Source organism: Lucilia sericata, unplaced genomic scaffold (assembly GCF_015586225.1).
Source record: "Lucilia sericata isolate MDLA Ls3-8-SP2 unplaced genomic scaffold, ASM1558622v1 Contig002598F_arrow, whole genome shotgun sequence".
NCBI lineage: Eukaryota > Metazoa > Arthropoda > Insecta > Diptera > Calliphoridae > Lucilia > Lucilia sericata.
This window is the reverse complement of record NW_023996353.1, coordinates 7,376-23,911: the sequence shown is the minus strand read 5'-3', so window position 1 is coordinate 23,911 and position 16,536 is coordinate 7,376. Positions and strand designations below refer to the sequence as shown.

At 30.0% G+C, this 16,536-nt stretch overlaps 1 protein-coding gene across 5 annotated transcripts in view; it reads right to left on the bottom strand.

Moving 5' to 3' along the window:
- Positions 1 to 14,962, bottom strand: part of LOC119614118 — a 30,888-nt gene extending 15,926 nt beyond the window's left edge. Inside the window, exons 1-3 of one of the 5 annotated variants that reach the window (XM_037970216.1) lie at positions 14,751 to 14,962; positions 10,766 to 10,875; positions 4,917 to 6,071 (exon numbers count right to left, since the gene is read on the bottom strand). In XM_037970216.1, coding sequence (XP_037826144.1) covers positions 4,917 to 5,969 — 1,053 coding nt within the window. In that variant the 5' untranslated portion in view covers positions 5,970 to 6,071; positions 10,766 to 10,875; positions 14,751 to 14,962. Of the gene's footprint in view, positions 1 to 4,916; positions 6,072 to 10,511; positions 10,610 to 10,765; positions 10,876 to 14,750 lie in introns of those variants that run through there. The other 4 variants (XM_037970215.1, XM_037970217.1, XM_037970219.1 and 1 more) reach the window with 4 other exon arrangements.
- Between the last annotated feature and the right edge of the window lie 1,574 nt (positions 14,963 to 16,536).

Genomic DNA, 16,536 nt, shown 5'->3' with positions numbered 1-16,536 from the left:
GCTGAATATAAAATTCCTGCTTTAACACATCTGCATTTCATGTTTTTATGGGAACTTGTATATAGTTTTTTTAAACCCTAATTTCACTTTTGTGAGGAGCTCAATACATTTCAACATTTTTTAATAATGATTTCCCTTTAGTACAAGTTATTAAATTAAACCGGTTGTAGGTAGAAACTGGGAATAATAATCATGTGAACTTAAAACACACGTAAAAATAGTTTTAAGGAGAATTTTATAATTTTGAACATTTCGTTTTTAATATTGACAATAAAACCTTATTCGCACCAAAAAGAGCTATGAAAAAAGGTTGTAATAAATACAACAAGTTTCATTTAATATACTACTACCATCCATAACATTTAGTTTTAAAAGCCTGGCGGTTATAATTTAAATAATACTAAGTGTATATGAATTTATAATTTAAAAAAAAATATTTGCTCAAGTACAAAAACAACAAAAAACGATCCGAAAGATTTATTTCTTTCAGTATGTTGCAAATTAAATATTTACATAAATAATAAATTCAAAAAAAAAAAAAAAAAAAAACAATAATAAAAATAATTAAAAACATCATACATATTTTAAAACACAAAACAAATATTAAGTTTAATTTAATCATCAACATGCTTTAGCGCATACCATGTCATTTTAAATCTAATTAAAATTCATATTAAACAGGAGAGAGGGACAGAAATAAAGAAGATCTTATAAATAAAATTACACACATTGCAAATTCCTAACTTCTTACCGCAAATTGTATGGACAAAATGATTAGTGGTAGTTTCTACAGAGTCGCTACATGATCATCAACTACTAGTAGCAGCAGCAGCACTGTGAGAATTTATAAATCCCAAGTTTTCTATTATGATTTTTTTTTTTTTACTTTTTTGAATCATTAAATATTAATGAACTGTTAGGTGATAATATCCAGCACAGCTTGATAATCATGGTAAAAATAAAAATCCATTACAATTGTTGTTAGTTTGTTGCTATTGTAGTGGATGGAGTATCTTAATATGGAACTGCTGCACAACGAATGAATGCATCATTTGTTAAACATTAATTAATGGAAAATGTTATTAACGTTTTTAGTCGTATGTTCGACATGATCAAGCAGAAAGACAGACCGACAGACAAATAAATAGGTAAATACGACAGATTTTAGAATGTTAAAAATTAATGATATAAAAAATCTAGTAGTTAGAATGACAAAAGTCTAATCGTTTGAGAAGAAGATTAGGTAAATGCATATCAGTTATACAATGTTGCATTCTTTCTTTAGATTAACTACATTCGGCTGTACAGAATTTTAAACACCTGTCTTCTATGAACAAGTCTATGGACACTATAAATAGTCTGGACTATAGACAAGACTACAACCTGGACTATAGACAGGACTATAGTCTGGACTATAGATAAGACTATAACCTGGACTATAGACAAGACTATAACCTGGACTATAGACAAGACTATAACCTGGACTATAGACAAGACTATAGACAAGACTATAACCTGGACTATAGACAAGACTATAGTCTGGACTATAGACAACACTAAAGTCTGGACTATAGACAACACTAAAGTCTGGACTATAGACAAGACTATAGTCTGGACTATAGACAAGACTATAGTCTGGACTATAGTCTGGACTACAGTCTGGACTATAGTCTGGACTATAAACAAGACTATAGTCTGGACTATAGACACGACTATAGTCTGGACTATAGACAATACTATAGTCTGGACTATAGACAGGACTATAGTCTGGACTATAGACAAGACTATAGTCTGGACTATAGACTAGACTATAGTCTGGACTATAGACAAGACTATAGTATGGACTATAGACAAGACTATAGTCTGGACTATAGTCTGGACTATAGACAAGACTATAGTCTGGACTATAGACAAGACTATAGTCTGGACTATAGACAAGACTATAATCTGGACGATAGACAAGACTATAGTCTGGACGATAGACAAGATATACTCTGGACGATAGACAAGATATACTCTGGACGATAGACAAGATATACTCTGGACTATAGCCAAAACAAGACTATAGTCTGGACTATAGGCAAGACTATAGTCTGGACTATAGACAAGACTATAGTCTGGACTATAGACAAGACTATAGTCTGGACTATAGACAAGACTATAGTCTGGACTATAGACAAGACTATAGTCTGGACTATAGACAAGACTATAGTCTGGACTATAGACAAGACTATAGTCTGGACTATAGACAAGACTATAGTCTGGACTATAGACAAGACTATAGTCTGGACTATAGACAAGACTATAGTCTGGACTATAGACAAGACTATAGTCTGGACTATAGACAAGACTATAGTCTGGACTATAGACAAGACTATAGTCTGGACTATAGACAAGACTATTGTCTGGACTATAGACAAGACTATAGTCTGGACTATAGACAAGACTATAGTGTGGACTATAGACAAGACTATAGTCTGGACTATAGACAAGACTATAGTCTGGACTATAGACAAGACTATAGTCTGGACTATAGACAAGACTATAGTCTGGACTTTAGACAATACTGTAGTCTGGACTATAGACAATACTGTAGTCTGGACTATAGACAATACTATAGTCTGGACTATAGACAATACTATAGTCTGGACTATAGACAATACCATAGTCTGGACTATAGACAATACTATAGTCTGGACTATAGACAATACTATAGTCTGGACTATAGACAATACTATAGTCTGGACTATAGACAATACTATAGTCTGGACTATAGACAATACTATAGTCTGGACTATAGACAATACTATAGTCTGGACTATAGACAATACTATAGTCTGGACTATAGACAATACTATAGTCTGGACTATAGACAATACTATAGTCTGCACTATAGACAATACTATAGTCTGGACGAAAGACAAGGCTATATACGATAGACAAGGCTATATATAGTCTGGACGATAGACAAGACTATAGTCTGGACTATAGCCAAAACTATAGTATGGACTATAGCCAAAACTATAGTCTGGAGTATAGCCAAAACTATAGTCTGGAGTATAGCCAAAACTATAGTCTGGACTATAGCCAAAACTATAGTCTAGACTATAGAAAAGACTATAGTCTGGACTATAGACAAGACTATAGTCTGGATTATAGACAAGACTATAGTCTGGACGATAGACAAGACTATAGTCTTGACTATATCCAAAACTAGTCTGGACTATAGACAAGACTATAGTCTAAGACAAGACTAATTAAATTTGTTCAATTCCTTAAAACTTCTTCCCTTATCAACTGATATAAAATTGAAACAGTCGTGAAAACAAAGATATTCAATATGAACTTATCATCGATCTTTCAAACGATCAGTTGAAGAAAACAATACAAAAACAACAAAAATCAACCGTAGCATCAATAACCAGTAATTAATTGATGATATTTATGCAAATTTTTGAGTGTTAAGAAAATAAAATTACTTTTTTTTTGTTGCTATTTAAAAGATGATGTTTTTGTTTTAATACTTTGCCAGTAAATAATGCAAATTTAACGTAATTTTTACAATAATAACAACAACAAAAATATAGAAAAACGTGTCTGTGGATTCCGTTTATATGTATGTTAATCTGTCTGTCTGTCTTCTCATCCATTTGTCTTTCTGTTAGTTCGAATGTATTTCTTTAAACAGGAATTAATTGGAAAAAATATGTGAAGGTCACTCACGTTTGGTGTGCTAAAAACACCATGATACTACATACATACTTGATATTATTAAAATATATTCCAGTTACAAAGGGGTTTATAAGGTTTTAAAACAAAATCAATAAGTTGAATGCAGTTTAAAAACCCTATTGGAAATTATTAAGTGAATATTTTTGCTATAAAGAATATTGTTGCAAATGTCTGTTAACTTAAATTACTAACACAAATTTTAAATTAAATTCCAATACGTACAAATATTTGTCAGCACCCACCACTTGTAACCAAATAGAAATAAACATCCAGAACTATTTTAATTACCAAAAGCACGTTTTGTAATGTACGTGCAAATTTACCAAACAATGTTGTTAATATTCGAACAACAAAACGTCTAACACTGTTGTTACGTAGTTATTAGATAAAAGTTTTTTATGAATTGCTTCGAAAGTATGCGACTTTTTCAGCCAAATAATAAAGTGTGAAATGTATATGTCTATAGTCTAGTCTATAGTCTAGTCTATAGTCTAGTCTATAGTCTAGTCTATAGTCTAGTCTATAGTCTAGTCTATAGTCTAGTCTATAGTCTAGTCTATAGTCTAGTCTATAGTCTAGTCTATAGTCTAGTCTATAGTCTAGTCTATAGTCTAGTCTATAGTCTAGTCTATAGTCTAGTCTATAGTCTAGTCTATAGTCTAGTCTATAGTCTAGTCTATAGTCTAGTCTATAGTCTAGTCTATAGTCTAGTCTATAGTCTAGTCTATAGTCTAGTCTATAGTCTAGTCTATAGTCTAGTCTATAGTCTAGTCTATAGTCTAGTCTATAGTCTAGTCTATAGTCTAGTCTATAGTCTAGTCTATAGTCTAGTCTATAGTCTAGTCTATAGTCTAGTCTATAGTCTAGTCTATAGTCTAGTCTATAGTCTAGTCTATAGTCTAGTCTATAGTCTAGTCTATAGTCTAGTCTATAGTCTAGTCTATAGTCTAGTCTATAGTCTAGTCTATAGTCTAGTCTATAGTCTACTCTATAATCTACTCTATAGTCTACTCTATAGTCTAGTCTATAGTCTAGTCTATAGTCTACTCTATAGTCTATTCTATAGTTCTATTCTATAATCTAGTCTATAATGTAGTCCTTTGTCTAGCCTATATTGTCGATATAGTCTAACCTCTAGTCTTTTTAAAAAATACTTTTTTTAAAATTTAATCATTAACACTCACCTCTTCGAGAAACATGGTGCGAAATTTCTCTCTGGTATGTTTGCCCTCACCCAATGACGCACTGCATTCTGATATTAAAGACCAACGAATTTTATCACGTCTTGCCTCCAGTTCCATGTAACTACATTTGTTCTTATCTAAATTAATATTTGAACGTTCCATGTATTTCCCGGCATGTGCAGCGGCTTGTTCTTCACTGATTTCATGCATATTTGATGAAGGTCTTGTAGTTGTCGTTGCGGGTGGTGGTGATGGGAGAGCTGAGATTGTTATCGCTGAATTGTGATTGTTAGAACTGCTTGCAGCAGTTGTTAATAGAGCGGTTCTTGGTGGTTTATAGGGAGGTTCATTTGTTGTGGCCATTAAGGAAGAAGAAAAATTTGAATTGGATTCTGTTGAGAAAGTCTGTTGGTTAGGGGATTGGGTAGAGATACTAAACGGTGATTGAGATCGTGAGTTATTGTGGTTTATCGAAGTTGCCACTTGATCCTTTGTGAAATGTAATATTGCAGGAGATTTTTTCTCTTCTGGCGTTTCATTTCCATTAAGATTTAAATTAATATTTAAACTACTGGTAAACTTATTCTGAGAATTTAAACTTGAATTTGAGTTTCGTTTAAGAGATTCCACGCTGTTGTTGTGGCTGGCGTGTAGTTTTTCCAAATATTGAGCAGCTTGTGTTAGCATAAAATCAAAAGGATTATAATCTTTAGCAGTTGTCATATCATTATTACTGTTATTATTGATATTTGAGGTATTATTTTTCATGATAACCGAGGTAGTTTTATTATTATTTACATTATTATGATCTTGATTGTGATTAGAAGTGGTAGTAGAGGTGTTTGTTGTTGTACTGTTGACAGTAGTTGTAGTATTTGTGTTGGTTGTAATCGTATTGCTACTGGTCGCATAAGGTAAATCATCTGAGAATGACACTTTTTTGGGCGATCTTGTTGGTGTTGCTGGCACTTCCAGAGAATTAGTGGACGACACTGAACCACGATGATTTTCGGCGCCACTGGTGTTTATTGTTAATTTATGATTATTTTCCATTTTTAGTTAATGTTTTTTAGTTTAGTTAAACATTTTAATTAAGTAGAAGCCGTTTTTAATTAATTTTCTTTTGTGTGAATTAAAGCGAGTTGTTATTGTCAACTATTAAAACAAATAGATTTAATTGTTGGAAAAACTGTTAAGAATTAATATATTTATTTTTTGGCAATATTTTTGTTTCGTTTCACTAATTTTAATTTATGTTGTTGTTACACAACAACATTAGAACAATTCCTTAATACATATAAAAAACTCACTTGCAGTCAGAAACTGTCAAAAATATGCAAAAACAATCGGGCAACATCAAACAAAGTAAATAATTTCTAACAACAACAACAGTTCATAGATACCAACAAAAAGTTAATATTTGTTATTGTTTTCTCTAGCCAACATAAATTCTGTACCACACTCCCTCTCTCCTCCTCTTTCACAAACTCTATCCTTTTCATTATAAAATCTCTTACTCTTCTTTTAGTTTTCTTTAGTTTAACAAGTGGTTCGGTTGAATTTTAAGTGTGACGCGCCGTAATAAGTGAAATATTAAAAGTTATTAAAATCTAATGGTTAATAATTAGAATTTTATTAATAATACTATCCTGTCTTGATCCATTAATAGTTTTTCAATAAAATCTGTTCCTTAATTCTCCGTAATAAAAGTGAAAACAAAGAAATTGCAATTTTTTTATGACCATAAAAGTCCGTGTAAAATTAATTTTGCCGTGTTCGCGTTTCTTTTATTTTTGTATGTATCTATTGTTTGTTGTTGCTTGCTTTAACTGTTTTGGTCGTATTGCATTAGTCTATGACGTCATTAGTTAGTCTTCGTGTTTTTTTTTTTGAAATGTTCTTTGTTGCTTTGAAAAAATTGCATAAAAGTAGAAAAAAAAAAGCACAAACTGCAAAGGGTTTAATTTTGTTATAACAAAGAGTAATCCTAGTAAAATGGAAGAGAGGGTAAATTATGAAAAGAGTAATTTACCAAAAATATGGCCTGTTTAGTTTTAAGAGAATTGTGTTATGATAGTGTATGTGTGTTTATTTATTTGTAAGTGATTAAGTTTGAATTATAAAAGTGTTTTAGCGGAAATTCCTGTTGTTGTTAACAGATGCAAATCAAATATAATCGTTGCTCATCAGGTGGGTTCATTTAAGTAATTTTAATAAGTTTTATGATTTAAAGACTAGACTATAGACTAGACTATAGACTAGACTATAGACTAGACTATAGACTAGACTATAGACTAGACTATAGACTAGACTATAGACTAGACTATAGACTAGACTATAGACTAGACTATAGACTAGACTATAGACTAGACTATAGACTAGACTATAGACTAGACTATAGACTAGACTATAGACTAGACTAGACTATAGACTAGACTATAGACTAGACTAGACTATAGACTAGACTATAGACTAGACTAGACTATAGACTAGACTATAGACTAGACTATAGACTAGACTATAGACTAGACTATAGACTAGACTATAGACTAGACTATAGACTAGACTATAGACTAGACTATAGACTAGACTATAGACTAGACTAATAGACTAGACTATAGACTAGACTATAGACTAGACTATAGACTAGACTATAGACTAGACTATAGACTAGACTATAGACTAGACTATAGACTAGACTATAGACTAGACTAGACTATAGACTAGACTATAGACTAGACTAGACTAGACTAGACTAGACTAGACTAGACTAGACTATAGACTAGACTAGACTAGACTAGACTAGACTATAGACTACTAGACTAGACTAGACTAGACTATAGACTAGACTATAGACTAGACTAAGACTAGACTATAGACTAGACTATAGACTAGACTATAGACTAGACTATAGACTAGACTAGACTATAGACTAGACCTAGACTAGACTATAGACTAGACTATGACTAGACTATAGACTAGACTATAGACTAGATAGACTAGACTATAGACTAGACTATAGACTAGACTATAGACTAGACTATAGACTAGACTATATACTAGACTATAGACTAGACTATAGACTAGACTATAGACTAACTATAGACTAGACTATAGACTAGACTATAGACTAGACTATAGACTAGACTATAGACTAGACTATAGACTAGACTATAGACTTAGACTATAGACTAGACTATAGACTAGACTATAGACTAGACTATAGACTAGACTATAGACTAGACTATAGACTAGACTATAGACTAGACTATAGACTAGACTATAGACTAGACTATAAGACTAGACTATAGACTAGACTATAGACTAGACTATAGACTAGACTAGACTAGACTATAGACTAGACTATAGACTAGACTATAGACTAGACTATAGACTAGACTATAGACTAGACTATAGACTAGACTATAGTTTAGACTATAGACTAGACTATAGACTAGACTATAGACTAGACTATAGACTAGACTATAGACTATACTATAGACTAGACTATAGACTGGACTATAGACTAGACTATAGACTAGACTATAGACTAGACTATAGACTAGACTATAGACTAGACTATAGACTAGACTATAGACTAGACTATACTAGACTATAGAGACTATAGACTAGACTATAGACTAGACTATAGACTAGACTATAGACTAGACTATAGACTAGACTATAGACTAGACTATAGACTAGACTATAGACTAGACTATAGACTAGACTATAGACTAGACTATAGACTAGACTATAGACTAGACTATAGACTAGACTATAGACTAGACTATAGACTAGACTATAGACTAGACTAGACTACTATAGACTAGACTATAGACTAGACTATAGACTAGACTATAGACTAGACTATAGACTAGACTATAGACTAGACCTATAGACTAGACTATAGACTAGACTATAGACTAGACTATAGACTAGACTATAGACTAGACTATAGACTAGACTATAGACTACTATAGACTAGACTATAGACTAGACTATAGACTAGACTATAGTCTAGACTATATATAGACTAGACTATAGACTAGACTATAGACTAGACTATAGACTAGACTATAGACTAGACTATAGACTAGACTATAGACTAGACTATAGACTAGACTATAGACTAGACTATAGACTAGACTATAGACTAGACTATAGACTAGACTATAGACTAGACTATAGACTAGACTATAGACTAAACTATAGACTAAACAAGTCTCTAGACTAGACTATAACTCTAGCACCTACACTTAAGTGTAGTACCAGACAATGTTCTAAATTAAAACTTTCTAAAGTTTTCACAAAAATAAAACATTTTTAAAAAATATAAAAAAAAAATTAACAAATTTAAAAAAATGGAGGAAATTAAGAAATTATATAAAATTAAAAAAATCAAAAATGAGAAAATTAATAAAAAAAATTTAAAATTTCAACAAAATTTAAAATTAAGAAAATTTAAAAAAAATTAATTAAAAAAATAAAATATTTGGCAAAAAATTACAAAATAAAATTCTGAATAAATTTTTATATATCAAAAATGTATATTTTTTTAATTATTTTATGTTTATCTTTTAAACGTTTTTCAAACTTATGAAAAAAACTGAGAAAATTTAAACAAATTTAAAAATTATTTAAATAAAAAAGATTAATAAAAAGTTAGATCATTTTTTTACAAATTAATTATATATTTTAAAAAAATTAAATATTTTTTTGGTTATTTTTAATTATTATAAATTTTTAAAAATTTATTTAGATTGTTTTGTCATTTATTTTTCAGATATATTTTTTTCATAAAAAGATTTTTTATGTTTTACAAATTTTTATTTTAAATTTTCTGAAAAAAATAATTGATAAAAATTATTTTCTTTTAAATATTTCTAAATTTTTTTGCAGCTTTTTTTATATATTTTATTATTTTGTTTAAATTTTTTAAATATTTTGTTTTTAGTTTTTTTTTATAGATTTTTGATTTATTTTTTAATATTTTTTTAAATTTATATCTTTTGGTGTTAATTCACAGATTTTTAAAAGATTCAAATTTTAACTTTGTTTTTTTTTTAATAAACAAAATTGTTTTTACTTTTTTCTATTTTTTCATATTTTCAAAATATTAAATAAATATTTTGTTAAGTTTTTAAATTTTTGTAATTTAATATTTTTCAAAATAATTTTTTTAGTATTTTTTTTTTTATTTTAAATGAATTTTTTTAACTATTTTGTTTAACTTTTTTTTAATTTTTAAAAATTTTATTTTTTTATAAAATATTTTATTTAAAATTAATATAAAAATAAAAATAATTTCGAGATTTTTATTTACTAAATTTTTATTTATTTTTTTTTAAATATTTAGTTTTTCCAAAAATTTTTTCTTTTATTATTTTTTCAATTATTTTGTTTTTAATTCTCTGATCGCGCCGCAATAATTTTCAAGTTTTTAGTTTTGCGTTTAGCTTAATATACATTTTTTATTTAAATTTTAAACACCTTTTATTTTTATAATTTTTAAAATTATTATTAATTTTTTTGGAAACACTAATTTTTATTTAAAGGTTTTTGACCTGATTTTTTGTAAATGGATTTATTCACACTTGTGTTACACTGAAATATACACTTTCATTAAAAAAAATTACAAATAAATTATAAATTTTATTTGTTTCAGTTTCAATTTCTGGTTTTTAAAATTCAATAAATAATAATAATTATTTCTTTAAATATTTGTTTTTTTTAATAATTTATATTTTTTTTTCTCCGAAATTTTATTTATTTTTCTTATTTATTGCAATTAGTATTTTAATTTTATTTTTAAAATTTAAAGCGCCTTTCAAAAAAATTTTTTTTACACCACTAACAAAATTGTTCGAATATTAAGTTATAAAGCAGCAACCACGCGCGCGTTAGAAAGCGAAATTAAATTTTTATTCAACAAACGTATTCAGCAGCAAATGATCAACTGAAAGGGAAATTTTAAGAATTGTTACACAATAGTTGGTCCCACAAAACAAAACAATACAACCAACCAACTACACCACTAATAAAACGAAAGGTAACGAAACAGTTGGTACTTTTTTTTTCTTTAAAATAAAAACCTTTTCAATAAAATTCTCTTATACACCTTCAATAACATCCACACAACTTTTTATGCTACACATCCAATCTGGTGGATTTTGGTACTGCATACAAGTTGTTTGGTTTGAAGTAGTTTGGGTACTTTTTTTGGTATACTTTAATGGTACCTATGTACACTTTTTCATTATAAATTAATATTTGCGGAAATTTAAATCGCATAATTTCAATCTCTTTTGCGAAAAATGGGTCAATCGTAGAACCCCATGTTACATATCATCAAATTGTCTATTATCAACACTAATTCTTTCTTACAGCCATTTCAGATGGTTTTGCAATCTTATATAAAGGTTTGGCAGTGCGAAGTTTAATTCAGTATTAATTAAAAGGGTATTTTTTAAGATTTTACAAACCCACTAATTAAATACATGACACATAAGAACTTTGATTTTAGAACTGTAGTTATCTAGGGGATACATTTTACTGTGTTATTTGCTAATAAAACCATTCAATTTAGACTCTTAGAACTTTGCAATAATATTTAACTTTATCACGTATCACTATGACGAATACAACAAAGAATGCTTGATATTTGGACTAGTTTCTAGTTCAGTTCTAGTTCAGTCTAGTTTCAGTTCTAGTTCAGTTCTAGTTCAGTTCTTAGTTCAGTTCTAGTCAGTTCTAGTCAGTTCTAGTTCAGTTCTAGTTCAGTTCTAGTTCAGTTAGTTCAGTTCTAGTTCAGTTCTAGTTCAGTTCATGTTCTAGTTCAGTTCTAGTTCAGTTCTAGTTCAGTTCTAGTTCAGTTCTAGTTCAGTTCTAGTTCAGTTCTAGTTCAGTTCTAGTTCAGTTCTAGTTCAGTTCTAGTTCAGTTCTAGTTCAGTTCTAGTTCAGTTCTAGTTCAGTTCTAGTTCAGTTCTAGTTCAGTTCTAGTTCAGTTCTAGTTCAGTTCTAGTTCAGTTCTAGTTCAGTTCTAGTTCAGTTCTAGTTCAGTTCTAGTTCAGTTCTAGTTCAGTTCTAGTTCAGTTCTAGTTCAGTTCTAGTTCAGTTCTAGTTCAGTTCTAGTTCAGTTCTAGTTCAGTTCTAGTTCAGTTCTAGTTCAGTTCTAGTTCAGTTCTAGTTCAGTTCTAGTTCAGTTCTAGTTCAGTTCTAGTTCAGTTCTAGTTCAGTTCTAGTTCAGTTCTAGTTCAGTTTAGTTCAGTTCTAGTTCAGTTCTAGTTCAGTTCTAGTTCAGTTCTAGTTCAGTTCTAGTTCAGTTCTAGTTCAGTTCTAGTCGTTCTAGTTAGTTCTAGTTCAGTTCTAGTTCAGTTCTAGTTCAGTTCTAGTTTCAGTTCTAGTTCAGTTCTAGTTAGTTCTAGTTCAGTTTCTAGTTCAGTTCTAGTTCAGTTCTAGTTCAGTTCTCAGTTCAGTTCTAGTTCAGTTTCTAGTTCAGTTCTAGTTTCAGTTCTAGTTCAGTTCTAGTTCAGTTCTAGTCAGTTCTAGTTCAGTTCTAGTTCAGGTCTAGTTCAGTTCTAGTCAGTTCTAGTTCAGTCTAGTTCAGTTCTAGTTCAGTTCTAGTTTTCAAGTTCTAGTTCAGTTCTAGTTCAGTTCTAGTTCAGTTCTAGTTCAGTTCTAGTTCAGTTCTAGTTTCAGTTCTAGTTCAGTTCTAGTTCAGTTCTAGTTCAGTTCTAGTTCAGTTCTAGTTCAGTTCTAGTTCAGTTCTAGTTCAGTTCTAGTTCAGTTCTAGTTCAGTTCTAGTTCAGTTCTAGTTCAGTTCTAGTTCAGTTCTAGTTCAGTTCTAGTTCAGTTTTAGTTCAGTTCTAGTTCAGTTCTAGTTCAGTTCTAGTTCAGTTCAGTTCTAGTTCAGTTCTAGTCAGTTCTAGTCAGTTCTAGTTCAGTTCTAGTCAGTTCTAGTTCAGTTCTAGTTCAGTTCTAGTTCAGTTCTAGTTCAGTTCTAGTTCAGTTCTAGTTCAGTTCTAGTTCAGTTCTAGTTCAGTTCTAGTTCAGTTCTAGTTCAGTTCTAGTTCAGTTCAGTCAGTTCTAGTTCAGTTCTAGTTCAGTTCTAGTTCAGTTCTAGTTCAGTTCTAGTTCAGTTCTAGTTCAGTTCTAGTTCAGTTCTAGTTCAGTTCTAGTTCAGTTCTAGTTCAGTTCTAGTTCAGTTCTAGTTCAGTTCTAGTTCAGTTCTAGTTCAGTTCTAGTTCAGTTCTAGTTCAGTTCTAGTTCAGTTCTAGTTCAGTTCTAGTTCAGTTTCTAGTTCAGTTCTAGTTCAGTTCTAGTTCAGTTCTAGTTCAGTTCTAGTTCAGTTCTAGTTCAGTTCTAGTTCAGTTCTAGTTCAGTTCTAGTTCAGTTCTAGTTCAGTTCTAGTTCAGTTCTAGTTCAGTTCTAGTTCAGTTCTAGTTCAGTTCTAGTTCAGTTCTAGTTCAGTTCTAGTTCATTCTAGTCAGTTCTAGTTCAGTTCTAGTTCAGTTCTAGTTCAGTTCTAGTTCAGTTCTAGTTCAGTTCTAGTTCAGTTCTAGTTCAGTTCTAGTTCAGTTCTAGGTCAGTTCTAGTTCAGTTCTAGTTCAGTTCTAGTTCAGTTCTAGTTCAGTTCTAGTTCAGTTCTAGTTCAGTTCTAGTTCAGTTCTAGTTCAGTCTAGTTCAGTTCTAGTTCAGTTCTAGTTCAGTTCTAGTTCAGTTTTAGTTCAGTTCTAGTTCAGTTCAAGTTGTATTCCAGTTGAGGTCTAGTAAAGACATTATATTCTTTTCTATAGACTATGCTGTAGTCTAGTCTATAGTCTATAGTATAGTATATATTATAGTCTATAGTATAGTCTATAGTCAGTCTATAGTCTAGTCTATAGTCTAGTCTATAGTCTAGTCTATAGTCTATTATAGTCTAGTCTATAGTCTAGTCTATAGTCTAGTCTATAGTCTAGTCTATAGTCTAGTCTATAGTCTAGTCTATAGTCTAGTCTATAGTCTAGTCTATAGTCTAGTCTATAGTCTAGTCTATAGTCTAGTCTATAGTCTAGTCTATAGTCTAGTGTATAGTCTTGTCTATAGTCTAGTCTACAGTCTAGTCTATAGTCAAGTCTGTAGTCTAGTCTGTAGTCTAGTCTATAGCCTAGTCTATAGTCTAGTCTATAGTCTAGTCTATAGTCTAGTATAAAGTCTAGTCTATAGTACTATAGACTACAACATAGACTAGAATACAGACTAGACTATAGACTAAACTACAGAGTAGACTATAGAGTAGACTTTAGACTAGAGTTATTGTCTAGTCTAGACTATGGACTAGATTTAAGGCTAGACTATAGACTAGACTATAGATTAGACAATAGACTTCACTATAGACTATACTATAGGCTCGTCTATAGACCGTAGTCGGAAAAATACCGGAAAAATACCTAGTCGGAAAAATACCTATGTATTGCATAACTGGTCGTAATTTTTATTAAAAACTCCATTGTTATTAAAGTACTTTTGTGAGTTCAATTTAATCCACAAAAAAGTACCTTATCTTTGAAATACATTTATCAAAGTCAACTTGTATTTTGCTGGCAAGTATGAGTTCGTAGTGCATGTTGCAACATATGTTCGATGCAATTTATTGCAGAGTGCATTGGCAACATTTCATTTAAGTTATTTTACTAGACAAACAACCAATGTTTGGTTGGTTCGTTGGTCGGATGTTGATTGTAGTTGTTTGGACACATTTGCCGATTTTAGTTGAATTTTTCAAACGATCATCGTTAGACTTGACGGGGCCAATAGAAAAACAGTTTAATACATTCAAAACATATTTACACTTTATTATCTAGACACAACGAATTTTTCGTAGTTATTTTGCGCTTGCGTTTTAACTTAAAAGAAACACCATTTTTTATACACGTTTAAATATATATATTTTTTATAAAATTATGTTTCCGAAGCGTTGTATAGTTTTATATAGACGAGATGCACTACGGTCAAGTTATAAATTCACACTGAACACGTTTTGTTAACAACAATTGTTGAGAGCAGGCTAAAATTAATGTTTTGTTTATTTTTTATTAAAAAAACACATACAAAAAAAAAAAAAAAAAAAAAATTAACAAAATGAATTTAATAAATTAAAAAGCCCTCCTGCTCGTTTACTTAAAGTTAAAAAACAAAAAATATTTAAATATTTTGTGTGGTTTTTTATTTATAATTTACACTTTACAGTCAAACAACTAAATTGTATCGATCGTTATTTTTTGAAATGTTTACATGTTAAAAATTAATTCTCCACTTTATTAATTTGATTTGTGTATTTGTGGTGAGAGATTGCACTTGAAATTTTTAAATGTTTACAATTATTTAAATTACAACAATATAAGTGTTAATCCAAAAATATAAATGTTTGAGTGTTAAAAAATGGTTTCATTCAAAATTAATTTCAAATATTGAAAATATTAAAATAATTAGGTGTGTGTTTGTTTTCTAAATTGTACATTATTATGAGTGATTAAGTGTATTAAAATGAAAATTATAACGAAAATAAATAAAGGTCATGTCAGTAAATTAAAAAAAAAAAAAAAAATTAAAATCGAAAACAATTTCAATTTAAAAAATTTTTAGATATGAATTTTATTTTATTTTTAGAAAAACATTTTTAAGCATTAGACTCCCAATGTAAGATTAATGATATAGTGGGGGTTTAGCCAGCAGGAGATTTCTTTAGAATAATATTAATAAAAAATTTGCCCACGACTTTTATTAAAAACAAAATATGTACATTAATCTACAAAATAAAAAGTACATTATGCCGAATTTAAATAGTATAATCACCGACTAGTCAATAGAAGTTCTAGTTCAGTTCTAGTTTGGCTTTACTTCAGTTCTTGTTCGATTCTAGTTCAGTTCTAGTTTAGTTTAATTCTAGTTCTGTTCTAGTTCAGTTCTAGTTCAGTTCTAGTTCAGTTCTAGTTCAGTTCTAGTTCAGTCTAGTTCAGTTCTAGTTCAGTTCTAGTTCAGTTCTAGTTCAGTTCTAGTTCAGTTCTAGTTCAGTTCTAGTTCCAGTTCTAGTTCAGTTCTAGTTCAGTTCTAGTTCAGTTCTAGTTCAGTTCTAGTTCAGTTCTAGTTCAGTTCTAGTTCAGTTCTAGTTCAGTTCTAGTTCAGTTCTAGTTCAGTTCTAGTTCATTCTAGTTCTAGTTCAGTTCTAGTTCAGTTCTAGTTCAGTTCTAGTTCAGTTCTAGTTCAGTTCTAGTTCAGTTCTAGTTCAGTTCTAGTTCAGTTCTAGTTCAGTTCTAGTTCAGTTCTAGTTCAGTTCTAGTTTCAGTTCAAGTTCAGTTCTAGTTCAAGTTCTAGTTCAGTTCTAGTTCAGTTCTAGTTCAGTTCTTGTTCAGTTCTAGTTCAGTTCTAGGTCAGTTCTAGTCCAGTTCTAGTTCAGCTTAGTTGAGTTCTAAGTAGTTCATATTCTATAATATATACATGACTGTAGACTAGACTATAGACTAGACTATAGATTAGACTATAGACTAGACTATAGACTAGACTATAGACTAGACTATAGACTAGACTATAGACTAGACTATAGACTAGCCTATACTAGACTATAGACTAGACTATA